This window comes from Sebastes umbrosus, chromosome 21 (genome assembly GCF_015220745.1).
Source record: "Sebastes umbrosus isolate fSebUmb1 chromosome 21, fSebUmb1.pri, whole genome shotgun sequence".
Lineage (NCBI taxonomy): Eukaryota > Metazoa > Chordata > Actinopteri > Perciformes > Sebastidae > Sebastes > Sebastes umbrosus.
The window spans coordinates 14,141,850-14,166,826 of record NC_051289.1 but is presented as its reverse complement, the minus strand read 5'-3'; the positions used below and the strand labels follow the sequence as shown (position 1 = coordinate 14,166,826).

Below are 24,977 nucleotides of genomic sequence, written 5' to 3'. Positions count from 1 at the left end.
ATAACACAAATGTTTAACTTTTCAAAATGTGCAATGGCCAATCTCAAGCTATTTATTTATTTTTTTTTTTTTTTACAGTTTTTCTAAATGGCAGATGGTGCCATTTGCAAGTTGCAAATTTTCAAAATAAAATTTCATTTTTCAGCACTGTCTCTTATAACACAAATGTTTAACTATTCAAAATGTGCAATGGTCAATCTCAGGTTAGTTTTTCTAAATGGTAGATGGTTCATAAAGTAACAGGGTTTTTAGCACAGTATCAGCAAACACATGGAATATAGCCACATTTCCCCATAACTCCCAGAGCAAAAGAAATCCATTTAAAAATATTAAACAGGGTGTATCCATCCAGTGATTTGTTGCGACAACGATTTGGAATTGAAACCAATAACTGTGTATTTTGTGATGATACTGAAACTACTGATCATTTATTTTTTCATTGTTATGTATTCTGGAGCTTTATGGCTTTATGATATACATGACTGGCTTTTCCCAAAAGTTTCTCATCTGGGAAACTTCTCTCAAAAGGACTGTTTATGGACTTGTCATGGACAACAACAACAAAGATGGCTTTCTGGTGAATAACATTCTCATTCTTGGAAAATTTTATTTGCACAAATCCAAGTAGGCCTATATGAAATATATATATTGTATGTATATTATTTCTTACATAAAAGCCCTTAAAGTCATGAAAAACAAAAAATGCATTGAAGCTTCTTAGTATAATAGAAGAATATGAATGACAGGTACAGCCCTATAGCCCTTAATTTAATTTATTATTATTTTCATGTATAATTTTACATATTTTATCTGTTCTTGTTCTGAATGCACCTTGTCATTTTACTCTAATGCAATGATCTACGAGCCATGTTGTTTGTAAATTTGAATTTGTTCAATAAAAAAAAAAAAAATGAAATATAGCCACATGGCATCAATGCTAATAGCATGAGAACACATAGCACCTCCACGTGGTTTGATAAAACTCTTCAAAACAACAAACATAACAACATCTAAGAAATCATTTAGGTAACAGGACTGTACGTTGAGATTGACATTCTCAGTCATACTTACAATATGATCAAAAATACAGAAAATGGGAGTGAGAGAACTTGCTTTTGGTCTTCCCATGGCCTTCAGGTGACTCAAATGATGCTACTTCCAGTTGATCATGTGACTTGTGTGGGATTTGTTTAGGATAACAGGACTGAGTGAAAACCTGAAGACATGAAAATAATAAAAAAAAATATTTTAACTAATATATTCTGAATTTTCGTTGTGTCAAAATTGGAAATAGACTTACAAAATAATACAAAAAAAATGAGATTTTTAAAGGATTCTAATCATTATATTTCATGGTGAAGTGTAGTGTTAGAGCTTGGGGACAGGATAAAATCATATTTTTCAGTGTTCTAGGTAGTTTTTATTAAGGTTATATATGATGTATCTTCAAATTGCAATTATAGGACAAATTGCAGGACATTTTGCTTGATAATGTTATGTATTATACATACTTTTCATACATATTTATGCATGTAATATCCTGGGGGATGGAAAAGGCACCAATTTGGCGAAATGGTCCAGGTAATTTTAAGATAAGGAGAGCCAGTTGTCACTGCAAAATAGGTGGAATAGGTAATTCATTATGAGCTGTCATTCAAGTGTTTTGCAGTCGTGTATTGAAGTATTGAGAAGTACATCAGTAGCTATTATAAAAGTACCAATACAACAATATAAAAACACTGCTTCATTCAAAACTTAAACACCCATATCATTCTTTTGCCACTTGGAGGCAGCCAAAAACACAACATGGTAAACAAACCTATAAATGGCAAACATGAACACTGAGGAGCTTTACATTTAGAGCGCTGTGACATAAGAGTGTGTAACTTACAACACTGTTTGGGTGTGTTGCCTTGGTTTGCAAGGAATCATGGGGCAGCGTTATGTCAGGGGTCCTTTAATCCATCATGTGCCCTGCATTAAGAACAAGGAGATTTATGAGAAAGTCCCTTGGATTGCAAAGGTTAATGCGAATTTTCTTCATTTTGCTTTGTTATTAATATAATTAAGTAGCCAAAAATAGACTTAACTGTTAGCTCACACCCAGGCAGACTTTGAAACAAGATACGACTGATAAACAGTTTTGGAATGAAGGTGTAGGGCAGTCAGAGATCAGCAATAAGGGAACAGCAAAGTGGATTCCTTTGCCTCAGGAAAAACACAGGGCAAGAAAGCAGAGGGACAAGAAGGCAAAGTTTCAAAGAAAGTAGACGCTCTTATGCAGAAATCTTACTTAGCATGTTTTTTGTTTGGGCAAGAGAAAGAGCTACATAATTAGCGGTGTGCGTGTGAGAAGGACATCGTGTGAGAAAGAGAAACTCCCCGGATGTCTTGGAAAGGGCTTGGGAAGGATATTTGATATCCCGAACTAAAACAGTTCACATACAAGCATGTGACCTTCGTGTGTTAAGCAGTGCATATTTTGGCAGCATCACACGACAGTCTGTTCGCTTATACCTAATTTTAAAAGACAGATTAACATAGTATAATAGAAAGTACTTTAAAACAGCTCTCTCTTAGTTGCTCGGTAACCTTGGCTCACAGTCTAAACATGTCTGAACACAAGCTGATTCCATTTTTAAAACACCCCTAGGCACAGCTGTTACCAAGGCCGCATACATCATGTCCTGGACAATGTTAAAGTTTGTTGATAAGGATAAAGCTGGAATTCTGATGAGTGCATTTCAAAGGAGTTTTCAAAGGCTGCAACTTGTTATGTTATAATAACTTGAAACAGAAGTATCTACATGTAATACTTTAATAAAGTATGTGTGTACGGAAGTGTTTACTACGTGTATCATGTGCTGCCCTGGCAGGTGGATCAGAACAGACTGTGACATTCAAGATGTGCTGAAAGTGAGTGACCACATGATGTAAGAGGAAGATAAGTGTGTAAAATGCTGCTCACCACAAGAGGGAGACATCCAGGTCCAGGTGTCTTGTCTCCTTCTCTAAACATGATGCCACTAGTTGACCCTAAACTGGCTTCCAACATAATGTATAAAAAGTAAAAAAAAACTTTCCTTACAAAGAAGTTTATCTGATTCCCACCCTTTCAGCAATACCCAGAGATGTAAACAGTTATAATGTCCAGATCCATTAAATAAATCCACTTGCATGAAAGAAAAATACAAAAATCATGTGTGAAACTTAATGTTTTTTTTATGTTTGGTTTTTCTAAACAGGGCTCAGTAAAAATCACTAACAAATCTGAATTGCATTACAGAAATTAGAGTGCACCGACAGCACATCAAGTTGGATGACAATAGATCATTTTATCCCACTGCTCACCAAATTTACACGTGGGACTTTGTGCAAGCATTGCAAACCTACATCAAACCTGCCACCTAAAGAAGGCACCAACCTTTGACAAATAATCGTATGACAAATTTACTTGGTTTGACAAAAAAAAACTATATATAATCTCTTTGATAAATATCTTGCCTTCACACTTTTATCCTTTAAAGATTTAACTGTACACCATCAGCCATATTCAATATCAGATATAATAAATAATGTGATTCCATTCAGAGGGTAGAAAAATAGAAATACTGACAGAAAAAAAATAGAAATCTGGAAGTGATAATAATGATAGTAAATTATCCATTGATTTAAATATATGTAGATGATCTCACAAATACTTAAGTTACAAATTGCAGCATTACAAATGTTGAATTGTAGGCTCTTCTGTGCACTGGAAAAGTAACAAAAAAAAACATTTTCAGTCCAAGAAAAAAAAAAATCAAGCAAGGTAACAGTTCTTGTTTTCATCTTTGTGTAAATATAAATTCAGAGTAGCTATGCTGTATACTGAAACTATCATGACCGAGCAATCTCTAAACCATAAATAACCTCTGGCTTATAATGTAAATGTATGCAAATGCAGATCACGTGCCCTTCATAGCACTCAGTAAAGAAAACAGAACTTTAACCTCATTCTCAATTTAAAACAAATCACCTTTAACTGCTAATTAATTTCATTCGGCTTCAACTTTAACATGATTCTAAGGCTTTTCACTGAAATGTCAATCTACAGTAGTTGAGTCGTGTAGTAAGAGATAAATAAAGTAATGAACAAAGACAGGAAAGTAAATATTTGCTTGTGATTGCAAAACTGGAATCTGTAGTTCCACTGTGAGTCACTAGATGACATCCAGCAGATTTTGCGATTGCTAAATAACGGAGAAACAGGGAATGCTGGAACCTTTAGTGTAAGGTGTGTATCGTATTGATAAAAAAAAAAATAATAATAATAAGCAAATGGGAAATAAGCACAAAGACTGCACCTTGGTTCACTGAAATGCAGTGTAGATCAAACCCTCATTGGCATGTGGCCTTAACTTACAGTCTTCAATGACTCATTTCAAGCATGTCTGTTTTGATTTTTGCCACTTTGGAGTGTAAAATGCTTCTCTACTCGGTAGGCAGTATGTGTGTGTCTTTGTGCGTGTCTGGCTGTCTACATGAGTCCACAGCAAGGCTCCTTATTATTAGACTGGTCCTCCTCAGGCGCTCTGAGTTTCAGCAGTGGAGGGTCTCCGCTGGCTGGGGTGAAGTACACCTGGCTCGGGGAGGCTACCTCCTCTGCACTGGGGGTCACTTGGAGCTCTGGCTGGGCCTGGGTGGGCGTCACTTCAGCCACTGCAACAGAAGGCTCCTCTTCTAAAGGAGGGGGCAGTGGTGGGGGAGGCGCTGGGTACTTATTGAGCTTGGCAGCTGCCCGCTGGCGTTTTAGGTCAGCCAGGGTGTGGTGTGATTTCTCCCGAGTCATACTGTCTGCCCCCTCTCCCTCTGTAGACCCAGCTCCAGATGCAGGGCTGAGCTGGTACGAGGCGCTGCGATCCATGAGACCTCCACCGCTCCGCAGCTCTCCAGGCACAGAGGATGCCAGAGAAACAGAGGTCCCTCCGTTACCTAGACTGGACACAATGATCCTGTCTGAAGCCTCCAGTTCCTCTAAACGTGATGTGGCTCCACCACCAGCAGCCTGAAACACAACACAACATTAAAGAACACGCAATAGTTTAATCAGCTTCAACTCTTTCAAAATGTGACAAAAAAAAAACAGTCGTAACGAGATACATTTTTCTTCCACAACACTGAGCTCGCTCACCATGGTGGCATGCTGGTGCAGCTCATTGTCCGTTTGTCTGTCCTCATCGTCGTCCTGTGGCTCCGGCTGTCGGCCGCGCTCCTGCCACACCATGGCCTCTTTGTGGTGCTCCCGTCGGTACAGACTGGAGCGCTCGTTCACACTGACACGACGTACCACCTTACTGTATAGACAAACAAGAGACAGGGGAACAGTAACGCTAAACTGCTCCAACTTTATGTGTACGTTTTTCCCTTGAGCTCTTGGGCCTAACGTCCCCTCTCACCCTCTGCTGCCAGTGCTAGAGGCTCGTCTTTGCAGCGTGCCCTTCTGCCGGTCCTGGCTCTTCATGATGGCATCATGTTTGTGCTTCAGGTCCATCAGTTTGGCTCTGACCTCTTCATCCATACACACGTCTGAAAAGGCAGTAGCAGCAAAGGTTAGACACTGGGAACTGTGAAAGGAAACGTGCTAACAAGAAAGCTATAATTGGGAGACATTTAAAAAATAGGTCAGGGTAATTAGCTCCTATTTTAACAGAGGCTACTATTACACCTGAGGAAGGGGATTATCATTACATCATTAAAGGTGAAAGGTAATGTCATTTTGCTATGAGGCAATACAGGACCAAAAAGGCTTTCTGGTCTTACCAAGAGGCGTCTCCTCCAGGACAGACTTGGTGTTTAAACTGGCTCCATGGGCCACCAACAGTTCCACCATTTGGATCTATGGAACAAATATAAACAACCGTATTAATGGGCCATTTAACAGAAGTGGAAGGTTCTTTTCTTTTGGTTTATATGCAGCACTTACTTGTCCCCAGCAGGAGGCGGCGTGTAGCGGCGTCCAGCCATCAGAGTCCTTCACCTCCACCTCAGCTCTGTGCTCTAGCAACAGTTCGCCCACGGACACGTAGCCGTTAGCAGACGCTATATGGAGCTGGGAGAGACATTGATCATTTAAGTGTTGTCCAGCGGGAGGCACTTCCAAATTTTAGGGTTTAACTAAAAGTCTAGTTTCCATCAGGCAGAAAAAACACCTCATGTAAAATACAATGTCCAAATGCATTAAGAAAAAGCTGGAAAACCGGATCGAAGTCTTTAATAGAACAGATATTGTTGCATTTTATACTACACTGCAAATTTAAAAGTCATTTATACTCCTGGTTTGGACCTTCTTTGGAGATATTTTAAGTAAGATGTTTAAGAAATTCCAACTAGCACTTTGCTGCTAACTAATAACACTATCTTGTTTCGATACTGATTTATAAAGTGTAAGGGGCAAAATTTCAGACTTCTGAGAAGCTAAAAATACAGCTTAGTTTGTTATTTCCCTGTTCTTAGTTATTGAATGAAAAATTAACCAAAATACAAGGTTCCAACCAATCATTGATTTAAAAATTTCCGACTTTGTCCAGCCTTTATTTTCTTAGCAGAGCTTTATGATTTTGGTTGGTTATTCAAAAATGTATGAATGTACCCTGGGATCACAGATGTGGTTAAAATCCTTGGCCTGCCACATCCTAATTTATAATTTCTTTAATGTATACAGTGCATGTCCCTCTATCTCACCAGTGTTGTTCCATTGGCGTCCTGTGCGTTCAAGTCTGCTCCGCTCTGGACCAGAACCCGAATGTCAGCCAGCATGGCTGCCTCTTTAGCCCCTCGACATTCATCTATACGGTCCTGAGTTATCCCTACAAACACAAACACACACACATAGGGACAAAACATGTTAGCACACTAACAGCCTGAGCGTACAGCTGTCATTAGACATTTGTTTGACTTTTGGTTTGGGACTGGTCATTAGTGTGTTCCACCTGATTTCAAATGTGACATTTTGCCTTCATGCATTTTTTTTAAGAGGAAGACTACACAACTTTCAAATAATTGCTATTAATTAAAAGAAACTACAACAATTTCTGACAATTCAACAGGTTAGATATGACTCATCTTACTGACCCTGTTCAGCCATAACCATCTCCAGCAGCTCAAGAGTGGCCTCATCCTCACAGAGGTCATAGGGCATGTTGCCATCCGCATTGACAGCCAGCAGGTCAGCCCCACTAGAAGCATGCATACACAAACACAAGCCCACATATGCAAAGAGAATTGGATTACAGTGCCACACCCTGATGTACTCAGCCACTCAGGAATATTCATACACTTGCAAAGTGTTTTGAGAGTCAAGCTGCAGCCATATTTGCATTGTTTATGTAAATTAGTCTCTCGTCAAGAAGGCTCTGAGTCTGTTTATACTTTGTTCTAAGAAAACAATATTCATTCTGCTTGAATGTAAGGATAAAGCACCATTTATCTTAATACAGTTGAGACAAAACTCCACAATATATCAGCTCATTAATTTCTACACTTTAATTTTTGACTGTTATGACCACAGGGAAAACCTTCTATGGTATAAAGGATGCATAAATGTGGGGCTGAATAAATGGGAAAACTCACGACTGAATCAGGAGCTGCACCAATCCAGTGTGTCCACAGGTGGCAGCAGCATGCAGCGGTGTCCACAGCTCACTGTCACAAGCATTCACACAGGCACCAGCGTCCAGCAGGCACTGCACTATCTCCACAAAGTCATCAATGCAGCACTGAGAGGAGAGGGCAGATGTAGATATGTAGGAAAATGTATACACATGAATGCAAACGGATGTACAGACAGAGCACAAAACAGGCATAGAAAAAATATATTATAGGTTAATAAGCATTACGAAAAATGGATAAATCTATGCATAATTATTTATGGCAGCTAATACACTGAGCTGGAGTAATAGAACAAATTTGCATGCGTGGCCCAGCCCTCTGCTGAGTAAACACCAAGTTTTCCAAGGCGAAGAGCAGAGTCAACTGCTTTTATAAAGAGTTCTCTGTGCTCACAAATACCCCTCTCATGAATTTATAGCAGCATGTGTATGTGTTCACTTATAAAGAGAAATAAACGACACAGAGAGCAAGACAGAAAGGGAGAGAAAGTGCCCATCTGAATTGTAAAGATTTCAAGGTCCCGACAAGTTACACACACACACACACACACACACACACACACACACAGGAATCTTAAGATGGTTTCTTCTAAATCCGACTTTAACTGTTCAGGAAAGGAATGTAAGCAAGTTGCCCTCGCTCTTCAAAACGCCGGCCCTCAAGCTAAAATGGTGGGAATGAAACAGTGTGTTCATGTAAACTGACTTAAGATAAGTTACGGGTCAGACAAAATAAAGGCAAACAGTACTCGGTGAGCTAAGAGCTGCGACCGCACACAATATAAACACACACACACGCTGCTCAAAAGGTGACCTGCCTCGTTAAGGTCACACAGCGTTGATGTAAACGTGTGTAGGTAACCTCATCCCATCTACTGCAAGGCTGTGCTTGTGTAAGCTGCTGACGGGAGTGGCTACCTGTGTATGTTTAACAGCCAGGAACTTAAACGGCCTAAATGCTGGCATTGGTGTATGTACAGTATGTGTGATGTTGTAGTTTTCCTGGTGCGCTGAGAGTAAGGTGCTAGATGAATACAGAGAGGCAAAGCCCCGCCCCCTCCGGTAGACCACCATGGGTCCTTCTTTCGGGAAAAAAAATGAATGATAATATATTTTTTTGATCTCGTTTGAATTGCGCCATGAATCATACATGATGTTTGTCAATTTAAAAGCTAATTTTGCAAGTCCTGGACGCCTCCGTTTGCACGTCCAACTGGTAAGAGGCCCCGGGGTAGGCACAGAAGACGCTGGAGAGATTATATATCTCGAACGCCTCGGGATCCCCCAGGAAGAGCTGGAAAACGGTGCTGGGGGGAGGGACGTGTGGAATTCCTTGCTTAGCCCTGCTGCCCCCACAACCCGGCCCCAGGTAAGCGGAAGAAAATGGATAGATGGATTTTGCAAGTCAAGAAAGTCACAGTTTGTTGTAAAGACTGTGAAAATACGTAATTAGAAAGACTACACACCCTTAAGTCACGTAAGTCTCGCTGAAGCTACGATGCCTGTGTGTTTCGTACTGGGATCTACTCACACGAGAAACGGGTCTCACTCGTTCTTTCACTTCCCGGCTGATAAAAAAAAAACAGGAGTCGCTGGATAAAACACATCAGGTAAGATAACGTTTAATTTGTGCGTGGAACGAGACGAAACATTCTTGACTTGCAAAATTTTCTTTTAAATTGACAAACATTATATGTGTAATTCATGCCGCAATTCAAACGGGATCAAAAAATGATTTGTCTCTCACCGTTGACTACCGTTTATATTTGCTCCGAAATATGGTCCCATAGGGTCCACCGGAAGAGGAGGGACTTCGCCTCTCTGTAGAGAAATAAGGGGCACAGGGCTATATTTCCCTTGTCACCATATCACTGGTTTAGTTGTGCATTCCAGTAAACACAATTGGCAGTGTTCGTAGGTGGGAGGCCAGTGAGGGATCATGTCCTTGTCACTGCACTGGTGACACAACTAGGTGTGTGTGTGTGTGTGTGTGTGTGTACCTGATGTAGGGCTGTCAGTCCATCCTCGTTGACCAGATCTGGGCTGACACCATTGTTAAGCAGCTCCCTCACTAGAAGAAGCACACACACACATGCAGCATTATGACTAACCACCTGGGCAGAGTCCTTTCCACATAAACATTATAACACTTGGCACATACCCGTCTGCCCTAAATAGATATAAGAAACGATACCCATACAGTGTGCGGGTGTCTGTGTGTGTTAACAATTAACTTAAAAGATTTTCCACTATAATTAGCCTTGATCCTGCAGCTGACAATAACGCCACCGAAAACAAAACGCCTTTCCTAATACAATTAAAATGTGACGTATCCACTATGAATTATGCATCAATCGCTTCCTTTGAATCGCATTTTACGGAGCACCATGCCACCGGCTGATAAGTGCTTTATGTCAGGAAAGGCCAACAGCAACTAAACACAAAGAAGCCAAATGTGGAGGTCATTGTATCCCCTGACTTTTAGAGTGGGGCTGCTTTCACAGGTTATAGGATGAGGATGTGGATTAGTCTAGTATCGAATTAAATCACTTGTCATCCCGTCTTGAGTTCCCTTGACCGATTTACTTCTAATTTAATAAAGAGAAGTGTTAAAGCTCCACAGTCCGTAACATTTAAGGCTCTCTAAATGAGTTTTCTCTGTGAGTGTGTGTTTTCTACCAACCCTCTTCCAGGTCATTGCGAGCAGCAGCATCCAGCAGGGTGATGGACTTGGGGAAAGTAACTTTGGTGGTGCGCGCCTTCTTCTTATCTGCCTTGGCCCTCGACCCTCGTGCTATATCCTTCTCCATCTGCGCCCATCCCTTCAGCTGCTGAGCGCGCCGCTTCTGGGCGTGCTTCAGGCGTTCGGTGGCACTCAGACGCCCGACCGTGGCCATCTCAGCCAGCAGCTCGCCGTGCTCCGCTGCCATGCCACCACAACCCTATGAACTAATGTCCTGTTTGTTTCTCTTAGCCCAAACAGATATGAAATATAAAAGTTTCAGGTTTCAAAAATTATCATATAGCCTCCCTTAAAGAGGCCCTTCTGTAAGGCCAAACAGGCCTACGTTAGGGCCTGTTGGAGAGCACAAACAGATACTGCAGTTTATCTGTAAATATATGAAACAATAATTCAAGCAAGCAGCAAAAATATCCAAAGTGTGATGAAACAAAACAACTTATGTTGTGCAATCAGGTGACGGATATCTCCATGATGTCAGATGTAAGCAACACGTAGAATTGTTGCAATGTCTCTTTCCCATCTTTCAGATGATAACTTATCGTGCCATGGAAAAAAGGATAAAGAAAGATGTCCAAAACGTTGTCATCCAAGCTGTGGATTGTAACCAACTGTCAGTCCTTCCATCCATATCAACTGTTGGCAATTTAGCCAATCACTGTGGGAAAAGAGTGTCAGAGAGAGAAAAGATAGGGCTAAGAAACGTCAAGCTTTCAAGTCAAACTTTTCTTCAGGTTGGACACTCCATCTGAGCTTCTAATCCAAAGTGGTGTCCAAGACTTGGATCCAACAGAGGGGCAAGTCTTTGAGAATCCATAGTGAGAATATCACAAATTCACAAGGTAGGAAGAACCGGGGAGTTTAAGCAACGATAATAAAAAGGGCATCCCCAGTATTCACACAAGGCCTACTTTAGTTAATGCAGTGACAGGATTCAAGTATCCCATGGTGGTGAGTGGAGACTATTCCAAAGTTGTTTTTGTTGTTGTTGTTGTTGGTGCACTTTTTGGCAGGTCTTCAGAAGAAGAGAGCTGGAAACGAAGGTTTCAATGATTCGTCCCTCAACGACATTGTCTTCTTTCTGCAACTGTGGGCAAAGAAAGAGGAGAGAAAAAGACAGGGAGAGAAAATGTGAGTGCTGTGTTACAGTATAATGTACCCACGCTGCTCTCCTAACCCGGTTATCTTTAACCCCTGAGCTCCTTCCACCTACTCCCTCCTCTCCCACTCCTCTCCCGAAGGAAACCTGAGACGGTGGGACGCTTTTCATTAATGATTGACACACCCTACCGCCCGACACACACTTTGCTGCCACTGGCATACACACGCAGCGCAAGTCTGATAGAAGGATGCAGTGGAGAAGCGGTTAAATAGCTGGTATGTGACACGTTTCAGTGCAAGTACTAACCCTGGCAACCTCGCTCTCATTACCTTTCGTTAACTTCCCAGGTGAGTTACATGGCTCTCACACACTCGGCTCTTTCCAGGCTACTCATTTATTATTTAGGCCTGGGCCTGTGAGCGCTGAGAGGAAGGTCAACTAGAGGCACTCAGTGAGATAGAGAGAGTGACTGACAAGACACTAGTCCTGGGCCACAGAGCCACTATAGCAAGCAGCCAACTACCTGAGAGGGTGGGAGGTGGGTAAACCACAGCGCTCCATAAATCAGATGATTGCACGGCAAACATATGCAGGATAATTCATCATAACGAGGCGGCAGTTACAGGGTTCCTCTTTGGTTTATCTCCAAATGAGGTGAAAGTTTAAAGTTTTTTTTAGGAAATTACATTTAATGACTTTTCCATAGATTCTTTCTCAACAAATAAAGCCATTAGTTGACTTTTATGCTTTCATTTTAGATTTGTTTGGATAAACAGATGAATTTAAATGAATGCAGACCTAGTCTAGCCTGCTAAATAAAGTCATCACATGGAACTTACTGTATTTATTTCAAGGTTTTTAGACACACCTACACCAACCTTCATCCATAAGAATCAGTTCAACTTTTCATCTACTCTAATTTGGTTGGTGGGTTGATTGGTTGGACTGGTGGTGGAGCTGCAATGATTATTCAACTAATCGACTAATCGATCATCAGAAAAATAATTGGCAACTATTTTGATAATTCATGAATCTTTAAAGTCATTTTTCATGGAATAATGGCAGAAAATGCAGTTTTCAGCCTCTAAAATATGGTTATTTCCTGCATTTCTCCTGTTTTTTTTGGACTGACAAAACATTTAAAGACATCATCTTGGACTCTGAGAAAATGGGATGACATTTGTTACTGACATTTTATAGACCAAATGATTAATCGATTAATCTAGAAAATAATCGTCAGATTAATCAATAATGAAAATAATCATTTAGTTGCAGCCCTAACTAGTGGTGATGCAAACAGGGCAGCAGATCAATACAATTGGTAGGTACCACTTTTTAATAAAACAGACATTATTAAAAAAAAAAAGAGTTAAAAATTGTAACTAATGACTTTGCTATGGTTAATAAATTGTTTACTAATGGCTTACAGATGATTAAGAAGACACTTTTGGGTTGCCTGGTTATGAAAATGTTCCTTTCTGTTTGGTAATAATACCATCTATAAATCTATTCATAAATATTTGTGGACTTTCAAGTAAGCTAAAGTAATAAATGTTAAGAAGTTGTTAATAAATTGATTTTAGTCCAGATACTCTGCAGGTTTTTCCAGAAGGTGTGTGGTTAATAGAGTGTATAACTATCTAAAAAGATAAATCAAGTGGAGTATAAACACCAAGGAAGGTTATTTTTTCGCAATCCAGCAACCCCGAAACCTCTTCTTATTGGTGGCTTATTATAACTGATATATAAATCTTTAGTACAGGAGTTATAAACCACAAATAAAGTCAGTAGTTACAAAGTATAACTCCTTGGTAAATGGTGACTTATTAAAAAGTAGTACTAAAACATGTCACGTCTAGAATATAGAGCTATATCTGTACATTAACATACAGTATATACAGTATATAGAGAGAGACCTACCGGTCACAGTTTCCATTGGGCCAATTTCCTACCCTACTAAAATCTTAACAGTTCTTGCCTTGAGGACAGACATATTTTGTCATTTGTTCCTTTACTATGCGTTCCTACTATTTTTAGGATACTTAACCTCTCACCCTTTGTCACAAGCTACAATGTCAGGATTTCCTTAGTTTGAGGCAATAAGCTTAACTCTCCCCCGTAGACTACAGGCCACTACGCGGATCATTCATTCAAACAATACACGCATGAACATGGACTTGTTGGAATGCCCAGGATCGAGACCTGGATGATGAATGTTGGGTTCATTTATAATGCTAATGATCCATGAGTTGACTTACCATGTCTTCCTCCTACAGGAAAAAAAAAACATGGTGTCCAAAGTCCATGTTCTTGTTAAAAGGTCAACAGGAAAGAAAGAAACCCGTAAGGAACAATTATAGACTAGGCCTATATGTAGTAAGCGAACCTATTTTTGGTCAGTGTTTACAACCACGGTTAACAAATGAAAAGGGAGCATGTTTTGTGGCATTTTAAGGAGCTTTAAAGGGAGAAAGGATTGGAGAAATAGGGAAAATCCCTGCAGGAACTTAACTAATGTATTAGTGGGATAATGCTAGACACAATCTGAAAGATCAGCAGAATAAAGATCCCAGGATTAAACGTTAGTATTGTGTGGCTCACAAATGAAACTCAATTTTGAAAGAATAAATTCTCATAAGGCTGAATCTGACTATGACTCAGACAATTTTTTTTTATTAAAGTTCATGTCAAATGCAGTGGTGAAAAAATGGCCTCCAAACAGACCCAGACATAAACAACAAAAACACAGATTGGGCCGTCTGCATGTTACAATACTGCCACCTAATCTATCTGTTGCTCTGCGCTTTTGTTGTTTTGTGCAAATCAGAAGCTTCAATAAAAGGATAACATTTTTGCGAACAAGACTCTTCCAATGTTTATATTATATCATATTGTTTGACAGGAGTCCAGTAAACATTTCAAATGAATAGGCTATAACAAACAAGCAGTGTTAAATGTTCTTTGAGCTTCAATTTGATGACAGTGCACATCTCAGTGGCAGGAATTTAAAGCATACAGACCCCTTGTTTGATGGCTTTGCACTGACAGAGTGTACCTGATTTGGATTTTTAATATTACCTTATTACCTAGCATTGTGACAATTAAGGGTGCCTTTATTGGAAATCTGTAATGTTTTGTTAGAAGTGAATGAGATTTCTGTGTTGTAAATCTAAAATAAACTCACTCCAAACTCACATCAATGTACAAAGCAGCTTGCAGACTACAGTGTTGGCCACATACTGAGCGGACGACTAGTGTGTGTCCCATTGTCTCCATCTATTTTTCTGTTAGCGCCTATCACAGATCATGTGATCATGACAATTAAAACCGGTTTACTGCGTTCCCGCCCTGACCCAGAGCATGCTGCCCCACCTGACTGCACACTGTACTTAGCTGTAAGGATCATGTGTTGCAAAGACAAACAGAAATCCAACTTACTTTAAAATCTGTGAAGTGATTACATAGTTTTTAGGATGTTAATTACAATGCTACTACTTCTGTGTAATGTTGGATCAGAGAGACGTGTTAGTGTTCCTTCAAAACAGGAAAAAAAAATGAAGCTTCGGTTGGTGAGAAGTTATTTACATATAAACTCATTTCTGGCCTGTGTGGAAAGCATCAGGATATTCTAAAGGACAGCAACAAGACCTTTTCTGTTTGTCAATTTGACCAAGCTTTGGTCCAAATATCATCTCTCAAACAATCTTAGTCTAGATTTACTGACAAAAATCACATCAAGAACTCAAGCATCTGCCTTTAAAAGCCATAGAAGCTTTTATTGTTCCTTAATGGACCACAATAGACCTCGTAAAGGCTGTGTCAGCAAGCTAAGGTAGATTACACCTGTTGATATGCTGGTACATTAGACGAGCGATCGGCTTTGCAGAATGTGGGTCTATAAAGTCATTTGAAGGGTCATTGGTTAGGTAAGTGGCAGTACTAATTAGGCTTACTCATTTCATAACATGAGATTTAAAAAGCAAAAATAGCTGTAATGAGCAGGGCTGTCCCCTCTTACTCGATTAGTCAACTAATCAGTCGTTTTGGTCTTAGTCAAATAAGATTTCTTTAGCCAATTAAATCAGGTTTTTTATGCTTTTTCATGCTGAATGACTTATTTCCAAGAAACTAATGAGCACATCTCTGCTAAACACAAGATTTAAAGTTGTGCTTTTGTGTGATTCTTTGTGGAGAAAACTCAGTTTTACAACTCTGCTGATTAAATCAACTAATCGATTAGTCGACAAAATGCTTACTCATAGACCAACTTTGACACAGTCACACAGATATTCTCGTTCTCTCACTCATGATACATTTACATGCAAAAACACACACACACACGCACACACTCAGGGCTCAGGCCAATGTCTCCTGATTAGGAGACTGACATGGCAGAGCGAGCCAAACAAGTCAAATCTCAGCCAAAGCCAATCAGTGCAGGGTATCGGGGGAATGGAGCAGAGGCAGAGGATCAGACAGTACAATGTTTACTGGCTAGTCCAGGTACACAATTATGGCAGACATGTCCCGTCCCAGCAAGAACACAGGTTCCAATAAACACACTTACTAGTTGTTAAACTGTCAGGTCCACCCAATCCTACAATCCAGCCATCACCATCGTCATGGAAGAACACCAGCTCTGCTTCCACACGCTGTAGTAGAGAGTAAGATATATTACTATACCAATATTTTTCCCCTTGATATGCCTGAAACAGGACTCTACTGCTATCTCTATATGACCCCAACACTTTCATTGCTTCCACACTGATTCAGAAGTGACGGGATGCAACCCAGACTTTTCCCTGTCAAACAAATCCTACACAACAACTGAGCCTAAGAGAATGGAAAAGAGGTAAATGATAAGGGGAAATTTGCTATTTTGTTTTACATATTTTATGTTTCCATAGTCGAGAACCAATATATTAAATAAATGTATTAAAATGGAAAAAACAGGCAACTGTACGTCAGTCGCCACTCCTCCTTTGTCTCTGCTCTCTGGCCTCTGTCTGTATAAACCAATACTTAACACAAGTGTTTATATCAAACGTGCCATGTGTTCTTATTTTAAAGTTCACTCTCTCTTAACTATAACCTTTCAGTTCAGTATATGCTTCAGAGCCTCAAAGTGGAGACAAGTCTGAAAGTAGCCTCGAGGAGTTGGAGTTGAGGGCCATCATTTGGACCGAAATTAAACAAAGTAAAAGCCAGGGTGTGGTGAAACAGAAAAAGAAAGCTTCAAGATCCTCTCAGCATGAGTTTGCTGTCTTGGTCTGACAGACGAGCAGCTCAGTCAGTCTCAGCCTGCTGTCTGGCACTAATCAGCCTACTGTTCCTCACTTACCAGCAGCAAACTAGCAAGAGTGAACCATAAACAGCTACTGGCATCTCTGGGTACATTTAGCTTGGTCGTGGTCAAAGGTAGACAACACAATGTCAGCGCAGTGATTCAAAACTATATTTCCAACATCAGGTTTTAAAGTCATTTGCTCCGAATAAATAAGCAAGAGTTTTCTAAATCTGGAACTTTGTTGGAGATATTCAATAATCAATCGAGGAGAAATCCATCACAGATGAGGCCGAAATGGCTATTTCTACACCAATAAGAGCAATAATACATCCAAATGTATTATTAACAAAGTAACTGATCTACCACATGTATTTATATACCCATACATAAAGATTAGAGCTGCAACCATTAATCAATTAATCGATTATTTGTCAACTATTACATTAATCATCAACTATTACATTAATCATCAACTATTTTGATAATTGGTAATCAATAATTAATCGATTTGAGTAATTTTCTAAGAAAAAAAGTAAAAATTCTCCAATTCCAGCTTCATAAATGTGAATATTTTCTGGTTTCTTTACTCCTCCTATGACAGTTAACTGAATATCTTTGAGTTGTAGACAAAACAAGACATTTGAGGACGTCATCTTGGGCTTTGGGAAACACTGATCAACATTTTTGACCATTTTCTGACATTTTATAGACGAAAGAACTAATCGATTAATCGAGAAAATAATCGACAGATTAATCAACAATGAAAGTAATCCTTAGTTGCAGCCCTACAAATCTTCAACAAACAAACAGGAAGAAATCCATCATACATGAGGCCAACATGGCTATTTCTACACCAACAAGAGCAACAAAACATCCTGACCTACCACATCATATTTATATACCCATACATAAAGATAAACTACTTTGGGTGAAAGTAATTCAATTAATACAATAGTAAATGGAAAAATATGTTGTAATAATGTTGTGATCTTACCTCATTCATCTGTCTGTGTCTTGCAAATTTAGCTCTTATCAACAGTCTGTAGGTCGATTGAGAGTTTGTGGTCTGCTATCAGTGGATGCAGCAACCTAAGCTAGCATTCCATTAGTCTCACTTTTGTCCCTTATAAATTAAGCCCCTGCACAAATGCAGAATGGGGAATTTGTTGGTGGCTAAACTGTGTAAGAGCCTTGTGATTCTCTGAGTCAGGCAGAGCCCAGACAGACGGGAAAAGACGAGGTGAGATCACGGATATTGTACAAACTCTGGCACGGCAGCACAGCACTCGCACACTGAGGAACACAACTAAACATTTAGTGTGTTTGGAAAAAATCTCCCTGCAGCATCAATCTGACATTTGTCGACATTTTCCACCTGATGACCAAACAGGAAGGGCTGTCTACAGCTGCTGAGGAACATACACTTTCATTCAACAGCTGGAATGAATAGACCAGTATAAACACACACAACATGAAGGTCATATATTCATCAAGTGGGCGGTACCGAAGTGTAAAAGCTTGTGACTGAATTTACAAGAACACGCAGCTAAAAACCCCTGCTCAGCCTTAAATCTGACTACACTGGAAATGGGCAAACAAACGGCGCTGTGTGGTTCATTCATGGCTAGCCATCATGGAATGACATGGCTCAGCTGTTGTGCTGTTTGATGTGACCTGCGGGACCTTCCTGTTGATTGAAATAAACAATGCTGAGTCAATGCAGCTTGATGATTCGGGAACGGTCCCTCCTGCTTTCTGAACCAATGCCAAGTGACCTGAACTGCCTGCCTAATATTCAGAAAGGTTGTTTTTTATCTGTTGCTGTACAACTGAAAATTAACTTATAAAGGAAGTAGAGCTGAAATGGTTTGTCTGTGACTTGATTAGCTGTTAGTGGGACAAACCATCTGAAGACAACACCGTGAGCTCTTGGAAACTACGGGTGTTTTTTTACTATTTTCTGACATTTTATATACCAAACTGTTAATCAATTAATCAAAAGAATAATCTGCACATCAGTGGCAGCCAGTGGGCAACTCTCGGGTTTGAAAGCTAATGAGGAAGTGCCTTAAACTTGCATTCTCTCTAATAGCCAGCAGGGGGCGACTCCTCTAGTTGCAAAAAGAAGTCTGATTGTATAGAAGTCTATGAGAAAATGAGCCTACTTCTCACTTGATTTATTACCTCAGTAAACATTGTAAACATGAGTTTATGTTCTCAATCGTTAGTTTCAAGTCTTCTTCAATACAGCATGATGTTCATTTACTAAATTATGGTTCCATTTAGAGTCAAATAGACCATAAAGCAGGGTATGCTTTAGGGCGTGGCTACCTTGTGATTGACAGGTTGCTACCCCGGCGTTGTCTGGTCTGGGAGTTGTCCGTGTTTTCGTCTTACAACTTTAACCCTTTCACAGTGAGTTTTCAGTTCATCAAAGTTAATTATAACCCTTTGGTCGCTTAAAAATGTCTTATTCAGCGTTCGGTTGTACTTAACCAAGACAGCGACAGCCAAAATGCCAAACTTGAGGCTTCAAAACAGCAGTCCACAAACCAAAGAGTGACTTCACGGTGACTATGTCCACTTCTTATATACAGTCTTTGGTTGCAGCCCTCGTGGGAAGGCCAGAATGTGAATGACTGCCAAAGAGAGTGGGAGGGGGATCTACTTGAGAAGGGGTGGGCACATTAAGTCCTGTCATGTGTAATGGTGTGAGCAGCTTCATGTAATCACTCAGCAATCTCAGTAATGCTGCAGAGCAGCCATAGCAGGGAGAGAGCAAGGGGCCATGGGGAAAAAAAAGTGTGTGCATGAATGATGGAGATATATAGGAGTTTTGGACATGCATAGACAAAGAGTCACTGCTTTTTCTGGAGCACAGGATACGGAATGAGAGGGCAAGAGGATGTGGAGGAAATAATGTGAAGGCGATAGACGAGAGCATGAGGAGGAGGAGGAAGGATGGGGAGGAGACAGACAGACTAGCCTACTTTAACTCCTCCTAAGCAGGAAGTAGGGTTGTGTCATGCAGGCACAGAGGTGGAGAGAAAAATAGGGATAAATAATCTTTAAGGTGCCCACAGGATGAGATGACGTATATGACATCTGCCTGCAGAATCTCTCACATTACACGTGATGGTGAAGAAATACCTCAGTAAGAAAAGACAAGGGGGAGTTTCCGCACATGAGAAGGAATGTTAACAGAGAGCCAAACCTTAGCAAATACAGTATGACCTTTAAAGAGCTGCTTGGGTCATTTGACTTGTTGTTATTATCTTATAACTATACAGTTCTAGGATGATAAAGAAATCTTTTTATAATGATTAACTCAAGTTACACACTGGGTTCAGGTCTTTGTCCTTTTACAGTATCTAATAAAGTGCTTGTTCAGTTGAGATAACCGATTGTTGCCGCAATGGAGGATGCACACCTTTGATCTAAACTCAGCGCACAATCAAAGAGGTTTACAGTTAGCCTTGGGACGATATGAAAATTACATGTCACGATTATCCAGGCCAAAATATTCATGATAATATCCTGATAATGATCAAAATATGCTCTTAAAATGTCATAAAATTGTGTGAGTCTGTTCTTTCTTACATGATAATTCCTGTATTATTTCAATCAGGCTCTATTTTATGCACTTCTCTACCATGATAGCGAGCTTTTTCAAGTCACTCGTGAGGATATTCACGATTATCCCCAATAAAATTCACACCGATCAACTTATTGTGAGTGTTTTTTATCGCGATCCGTGATCCCATGTTACAGTCCACTAAAGTATACCTGCAAGTACTGTGTTGAAACGTTCTTATGATTTCCTTTTAGATCTTTAAAACCATGACAGACTGTGCGTGTGTGTGCTGTCACGCTGCTGTGTATCAAGGGGCCTACAAGCTAATCTTGGTCTATATTGTGAAACCTGCAAATATTTGACCATACATACCAAGGAAATGCTGTTGAAGAAGTACTTTGACCACACGTGGAAATACTTGTGAGCAAGACCGGCAAGGCTGGCTTGATAAGAATAGATGATTTTGAGTTTATTTATATTAACAAGTCAGTTTTATAGTCAGTGAATTACAGTATATCCTGCAGTCAGTGGTCATCACAGGGAAAAGAAGCACCGCAACAAATATAAATGATTATAATTAGTTGTTCCTTGAAACAACATATCTCCATAGAAGCTTAAAGTGGTGACTAATTGACATTTTCATTATTGATTAATCTTCTAATTATTTTCTTGATCAGTCAATTAATTGACAATAAAAAGATATTGAGTTTACTGTCATATATGACAAAGAAAAGCAGCAAATCCTCACATAACCAGAGAATGGCTGGTATTGTTGCTGGATAAATGACAATTGTCTGTCAAAGGACTACTTTAAAGCTGAAAAATGTTGTTTCTCAAAGCCCAAGAAGACAAAAAAAAAAACAGAAAATATTCACATTTAAGAAGCTGAAATCAGAGAATTTTTACTTCTTTCTTTTTAATTACTCAAACTGATTATCAAAATAGTTGGCGATTAATTTAATAGGCTAGTTGACCACTAATTGATTAATTGTTGCAGCTCTATACTTGATTAATCAAATAATTGTTCCAGCTCCACAAAAAACAATAATGTGAGTTGGCACAAGAACATGATGGGCTGTACAATGTAATGCAATGCTAGAAAAGCTGCTTAATATGTGAACTGCATGCTACTGTTTTATATCATATTGTCCAACCACCTTACAATATAAACCAATATAACAACAGGTCTATAGAAACTGTCTGGATGGCATTGAACTATGCAGCTGCAGTTTATACCATTATGTCCGCCTATGTACCTGATAATAATAAGACTTTGCACTTGTTGCCCTGTCAGGAAGCTGTTATATTTATCTTTATATATATACAAATTATATATATATATATATATAAATTATATATTATATTATTATTATTATATATATATAATATATTAATTATATATATAATATATTGTTATATATATTACATATATATAAATTATATATTAAATATATATATATATATTATATTATATTATTATTACTATATATATATTATATATATTAATTACATATATTATATATATATTGTAAAATAATAATAATTATTATTATATATATTAATATAATATAATATATGTATATAATATATATATATATTATATTATTATTACTATATATATTATATATATTAATTACATATATTATATATATATATTGTAAAATAATAATAATTATTATTATATATATTAATATAATATAATATATATATTATATATTGTATATATAATATATATATATTATATTATATTATTATTACTATATATATTATATATATTAATTACATATATTATATATATATTGTAAAATAATAATAATTATTATTATATATATTAATATAATATAATATATATATTATATATTGTATATAATATATATATATATATTATATTATATTATATTATTATTACTATATATATTATATATATTAATTACATATATTATATATATATTGTAAAATAATAATAATTATTATTATATATATTAATATAATATAATATATATATATATAATATATATATATATATTATATTAATTATACATATTAATTAGTGACTTTAAGCGAAAACTATTTACTTTAACAGTGTGGTACAGTCGCTGTAAATGTCCATAAAAAGCGTTTAGCTCTTGTCTCACACTGTGTTGCTGTGTGGGTGCAGGATTATAACTGTGGTGCAGCAGATTAGCTAACGTTCACCTACCTAGCGGTCCACAGACAGACAGGCTCAACAGGTGGCCAACGTAAACAGCTCATTTAAGCTACCTGGCTTCATTCATGGCGTCCAGGTAGCAGATAAAGTTAACACCTGCGAGTTTATCCTATAACAGCTTTGTTAAAAAATATAGTGAGAACACCTGTTGAGCTGCGGTGAAGTCTAAAGGCTACCTGTGATGTTGTGTCATGCTACCTGTAGCCTCTCAGGTTAGCTCACCTCCCAGATACACGACAATGTCGTTAATGTTACTGCAACGACAATGTAGTCTGACTGACACAGTGTTGAAGCGAGCAGCTGGTGCACAATATCGACGTACAAATAGTAGAAAACAACGTGGCGACATCTCACCTGTCAGCTGCAGTAGCTCCTGTGCAGGTCTGAAACTGAATCAGCTGCTGTCCCCAGCTCCAGCTCCTGCTCCTGATCCTGCTCCTGATCCAGCTCCAGACAGCCCTCAGGGGAAATGCTTCACCATAACAACCGGACCTGCGCCCTCTCCTCCCTGCAGGAGTCACTCCACCAGAGGGCGACAGAGGCTCCAAGCTGAGGGTGCTGCAGGTCTGCAGCCTGGACTCATGTTGTTTAATGATATATATATATAATATGCAAGGGGGATCCATGCTTACATAATATTATCTGTAGCAGTAGAAGGAAGGAATGAAATGGGAGAATGTGAGGAGGAGTGACATAAAAATAAAAAAAAAAGTGCTATATATAATATTTAACTGAAAGTAGTTGTATTATTAGGAATTGTGTTACAACACCGACCTATATCCTATTTTTAACAGTTAAGTACACTTGAGCAAAGAGAAAAAAACAAGTACGTGTGACATGCACACACACCGTATGTAAAGGGTGTGTTTGCGGCCATAAGTATGTGTTTGCCATAGAGTTATAATGTCAGATATGACACTGTATATCTGGTTTGACAAACTGGAACGTACGTCAGTCTTTCCACAATTAACTGCCAGGGTGTGTTTACCCTCTTGGTTATTACAGTCTCACTCGACAATGTACTCAACTCAAGCATGAAACACGTTCCTTTAACATCCCCATAATTAAATATCAGTTTAACAAAGTCAACAAACTGTACGGTAGAACAGTTTTGAAGTCTGATTGTCCAAAGGAAGCAGTATCAGAATCAGCTGCTAATATCTAGAAACAGATAGACAGGGATGACCCTGTGACCTGCTGACCTCTGCAGTGAACTGACCAACCAACACAGCGATGACACTCTGCAGACGCAATGAGGAAACAGCTTGGGAGCATGAGCTACTGTTACATCTCTGGGTCTCGGGATAAGATACAATGCAGTACCTTTCATAGTGTTTAAAATATAGGAACATTTGCATTAAATGTCACCATGTTACCAAACAAAAGAGCAAAAAAAATGATTAATTTGTGCATAGTTTTGGATTTATGTGCCCAGATTTTTAGATATCTGTCTTTGAAGTGTCTGCATTCTCTGTAATAGAATGGAGGTAAATGGAATTTAATTTGTGGTGCTTAAAGCATTTAAATTTTTTTACAGCAAAGCATCTTTCCAGAAACTTTGTCCAGAGAACTGCAAATAATCTACAGACTTTGCATCATTGGAACTTCTTTCTACTGAAGAAATAGTCCCTTTGAGAACGTTTTGACTGTGTGCTTTGTGGATTATCCATCTGAATTTATTATTTTCCTGGCCACAACGCGCTTGGTGGATCTTGTTGGGTCTCTAAACTATGGTGTACGGTCTAAGACCTGCTCTATATATAAAGCGTCTTGAGATAACTTCTGTTGTGATTTGACGCTATACAAAAATAAATTGAATTGAATTGAATTGAATTAAATAATGTCACTTTTTAACGTTCTGAGTACCTCCATTATACTGAGGTGGTGGCAGGAATTCAGATTTAGAGTCTGATATCTCAAAAGCTGCATGCCTAGATACCACTAGATGGAAGCAAAACAAGAGTGTTTGTCATCATTTGAGTGAACGGACCCCTAAAATGTAGCCTAATACAGCATGCAAAATGCAGACGCTTCTGCCAGGTACCTCAGACACCAACTTTATTTCACAAATGTCTCTTAACTTAAAAAATAATAGATTAAGAACATTTGATGTAGGTTTTTAATACCCAGAATAAGTCTGTTAGTGTATGTTATAACACTTTGTCAACCTGCACATCACTGGTGGCCTCCGGGCAGCGACTACAGAAGCTTTTAGCTATATCTGGTGCAGTAAATGTATTGTCCCTGTTAAATAAACAACAAAATAAAACAAAATAAAAGCAAACCAAACGAAAAATAACTGTCCTTCAGTAATGAAGCTGTGAAACTTCCTCTCACTTTCTCTGTCTCTATCACAAAGGGCTAAACTTTCTCAGTTTCAGGATGCATCCCAGGGCAGCTTAAGAGGGATTTGTCC

The 24,977-nt window shown here is 38.7% G+C and overlaps 1 protein-coding gene across 2 annotated transcripts; it reads right to left on the bottom strand.

Moving 5' to 3' along the window:
- Window positions 1–3,079: 3,079 nt before the first annotated feature.
- Window positions 3,080–23,205, bottom strand: ppp1r16a (protein phosphatase 1, regulatory subunit 16A). Of its 2 annotated transcripts, XM_037756594.1 has the most exons (12): window positions 22,916–23,205; window positions 16,059–16,143; window positions 10,333–11,476; window positions 9,650–9,720; window positions 7,612–7,757; window positions 7,114–7,217; window positions 6,724–6,848; window positions 5,966–6,091; window positions 5,803–5,878; window positions 5,439–5,568; window positions 5,174–5,336; window positions 3,080–5,047 (listed from the first exon to the last, which is right to left on the bottom strand). In XM_037756594.1, exons 3-12 carry the CDS (start codon window positions 10,577–10,579, stop codon window positions 4,520–4,522), a joined length of 1,716 nt encoding a protein of 571 aa, XP_037612522.1. In that variant the 5' UTR covers window positions 10,580–11,476; window positions 16,059–16,143; window positions 22,916–23,205; the 3' UTR covers window positions 3,080–4,519. The 2 variants fall into 2 exon arrangements, with proteins under 2 accessions (XP_037612522.1, XP_037612523.1); XM_037756595.1 differs by lacking the exon at window positions 16,059–16,143.
- Between the last annotated feature and the right edge of the window lie 1,772 nt (window positions 23,206–24,977).

Coding starts and splice junctions, on each gene's coding strand:
- ppp1r16a (XM_037756594.1), bottom strand. CDS start 10,579: ATGGCAGCGGAGCACGGCGAGCTGCTGGCTGAGATGGCCACGGTCGGG. Junction 7,218..7,611: donor GTGCAGCTCCTGATTCAGTC/GTGAGTTTTCCC, acceptor GCATGCTTCTAG/TGGGGCTGACCTGCTGGCTG. Junction 6,092..6,723: donor ACGCCAATGGAACAACACTG/GTGAGATAGAGG, acceptor TGTCTCTCCCAG/CTCCATATAGCGTCTGCTAA.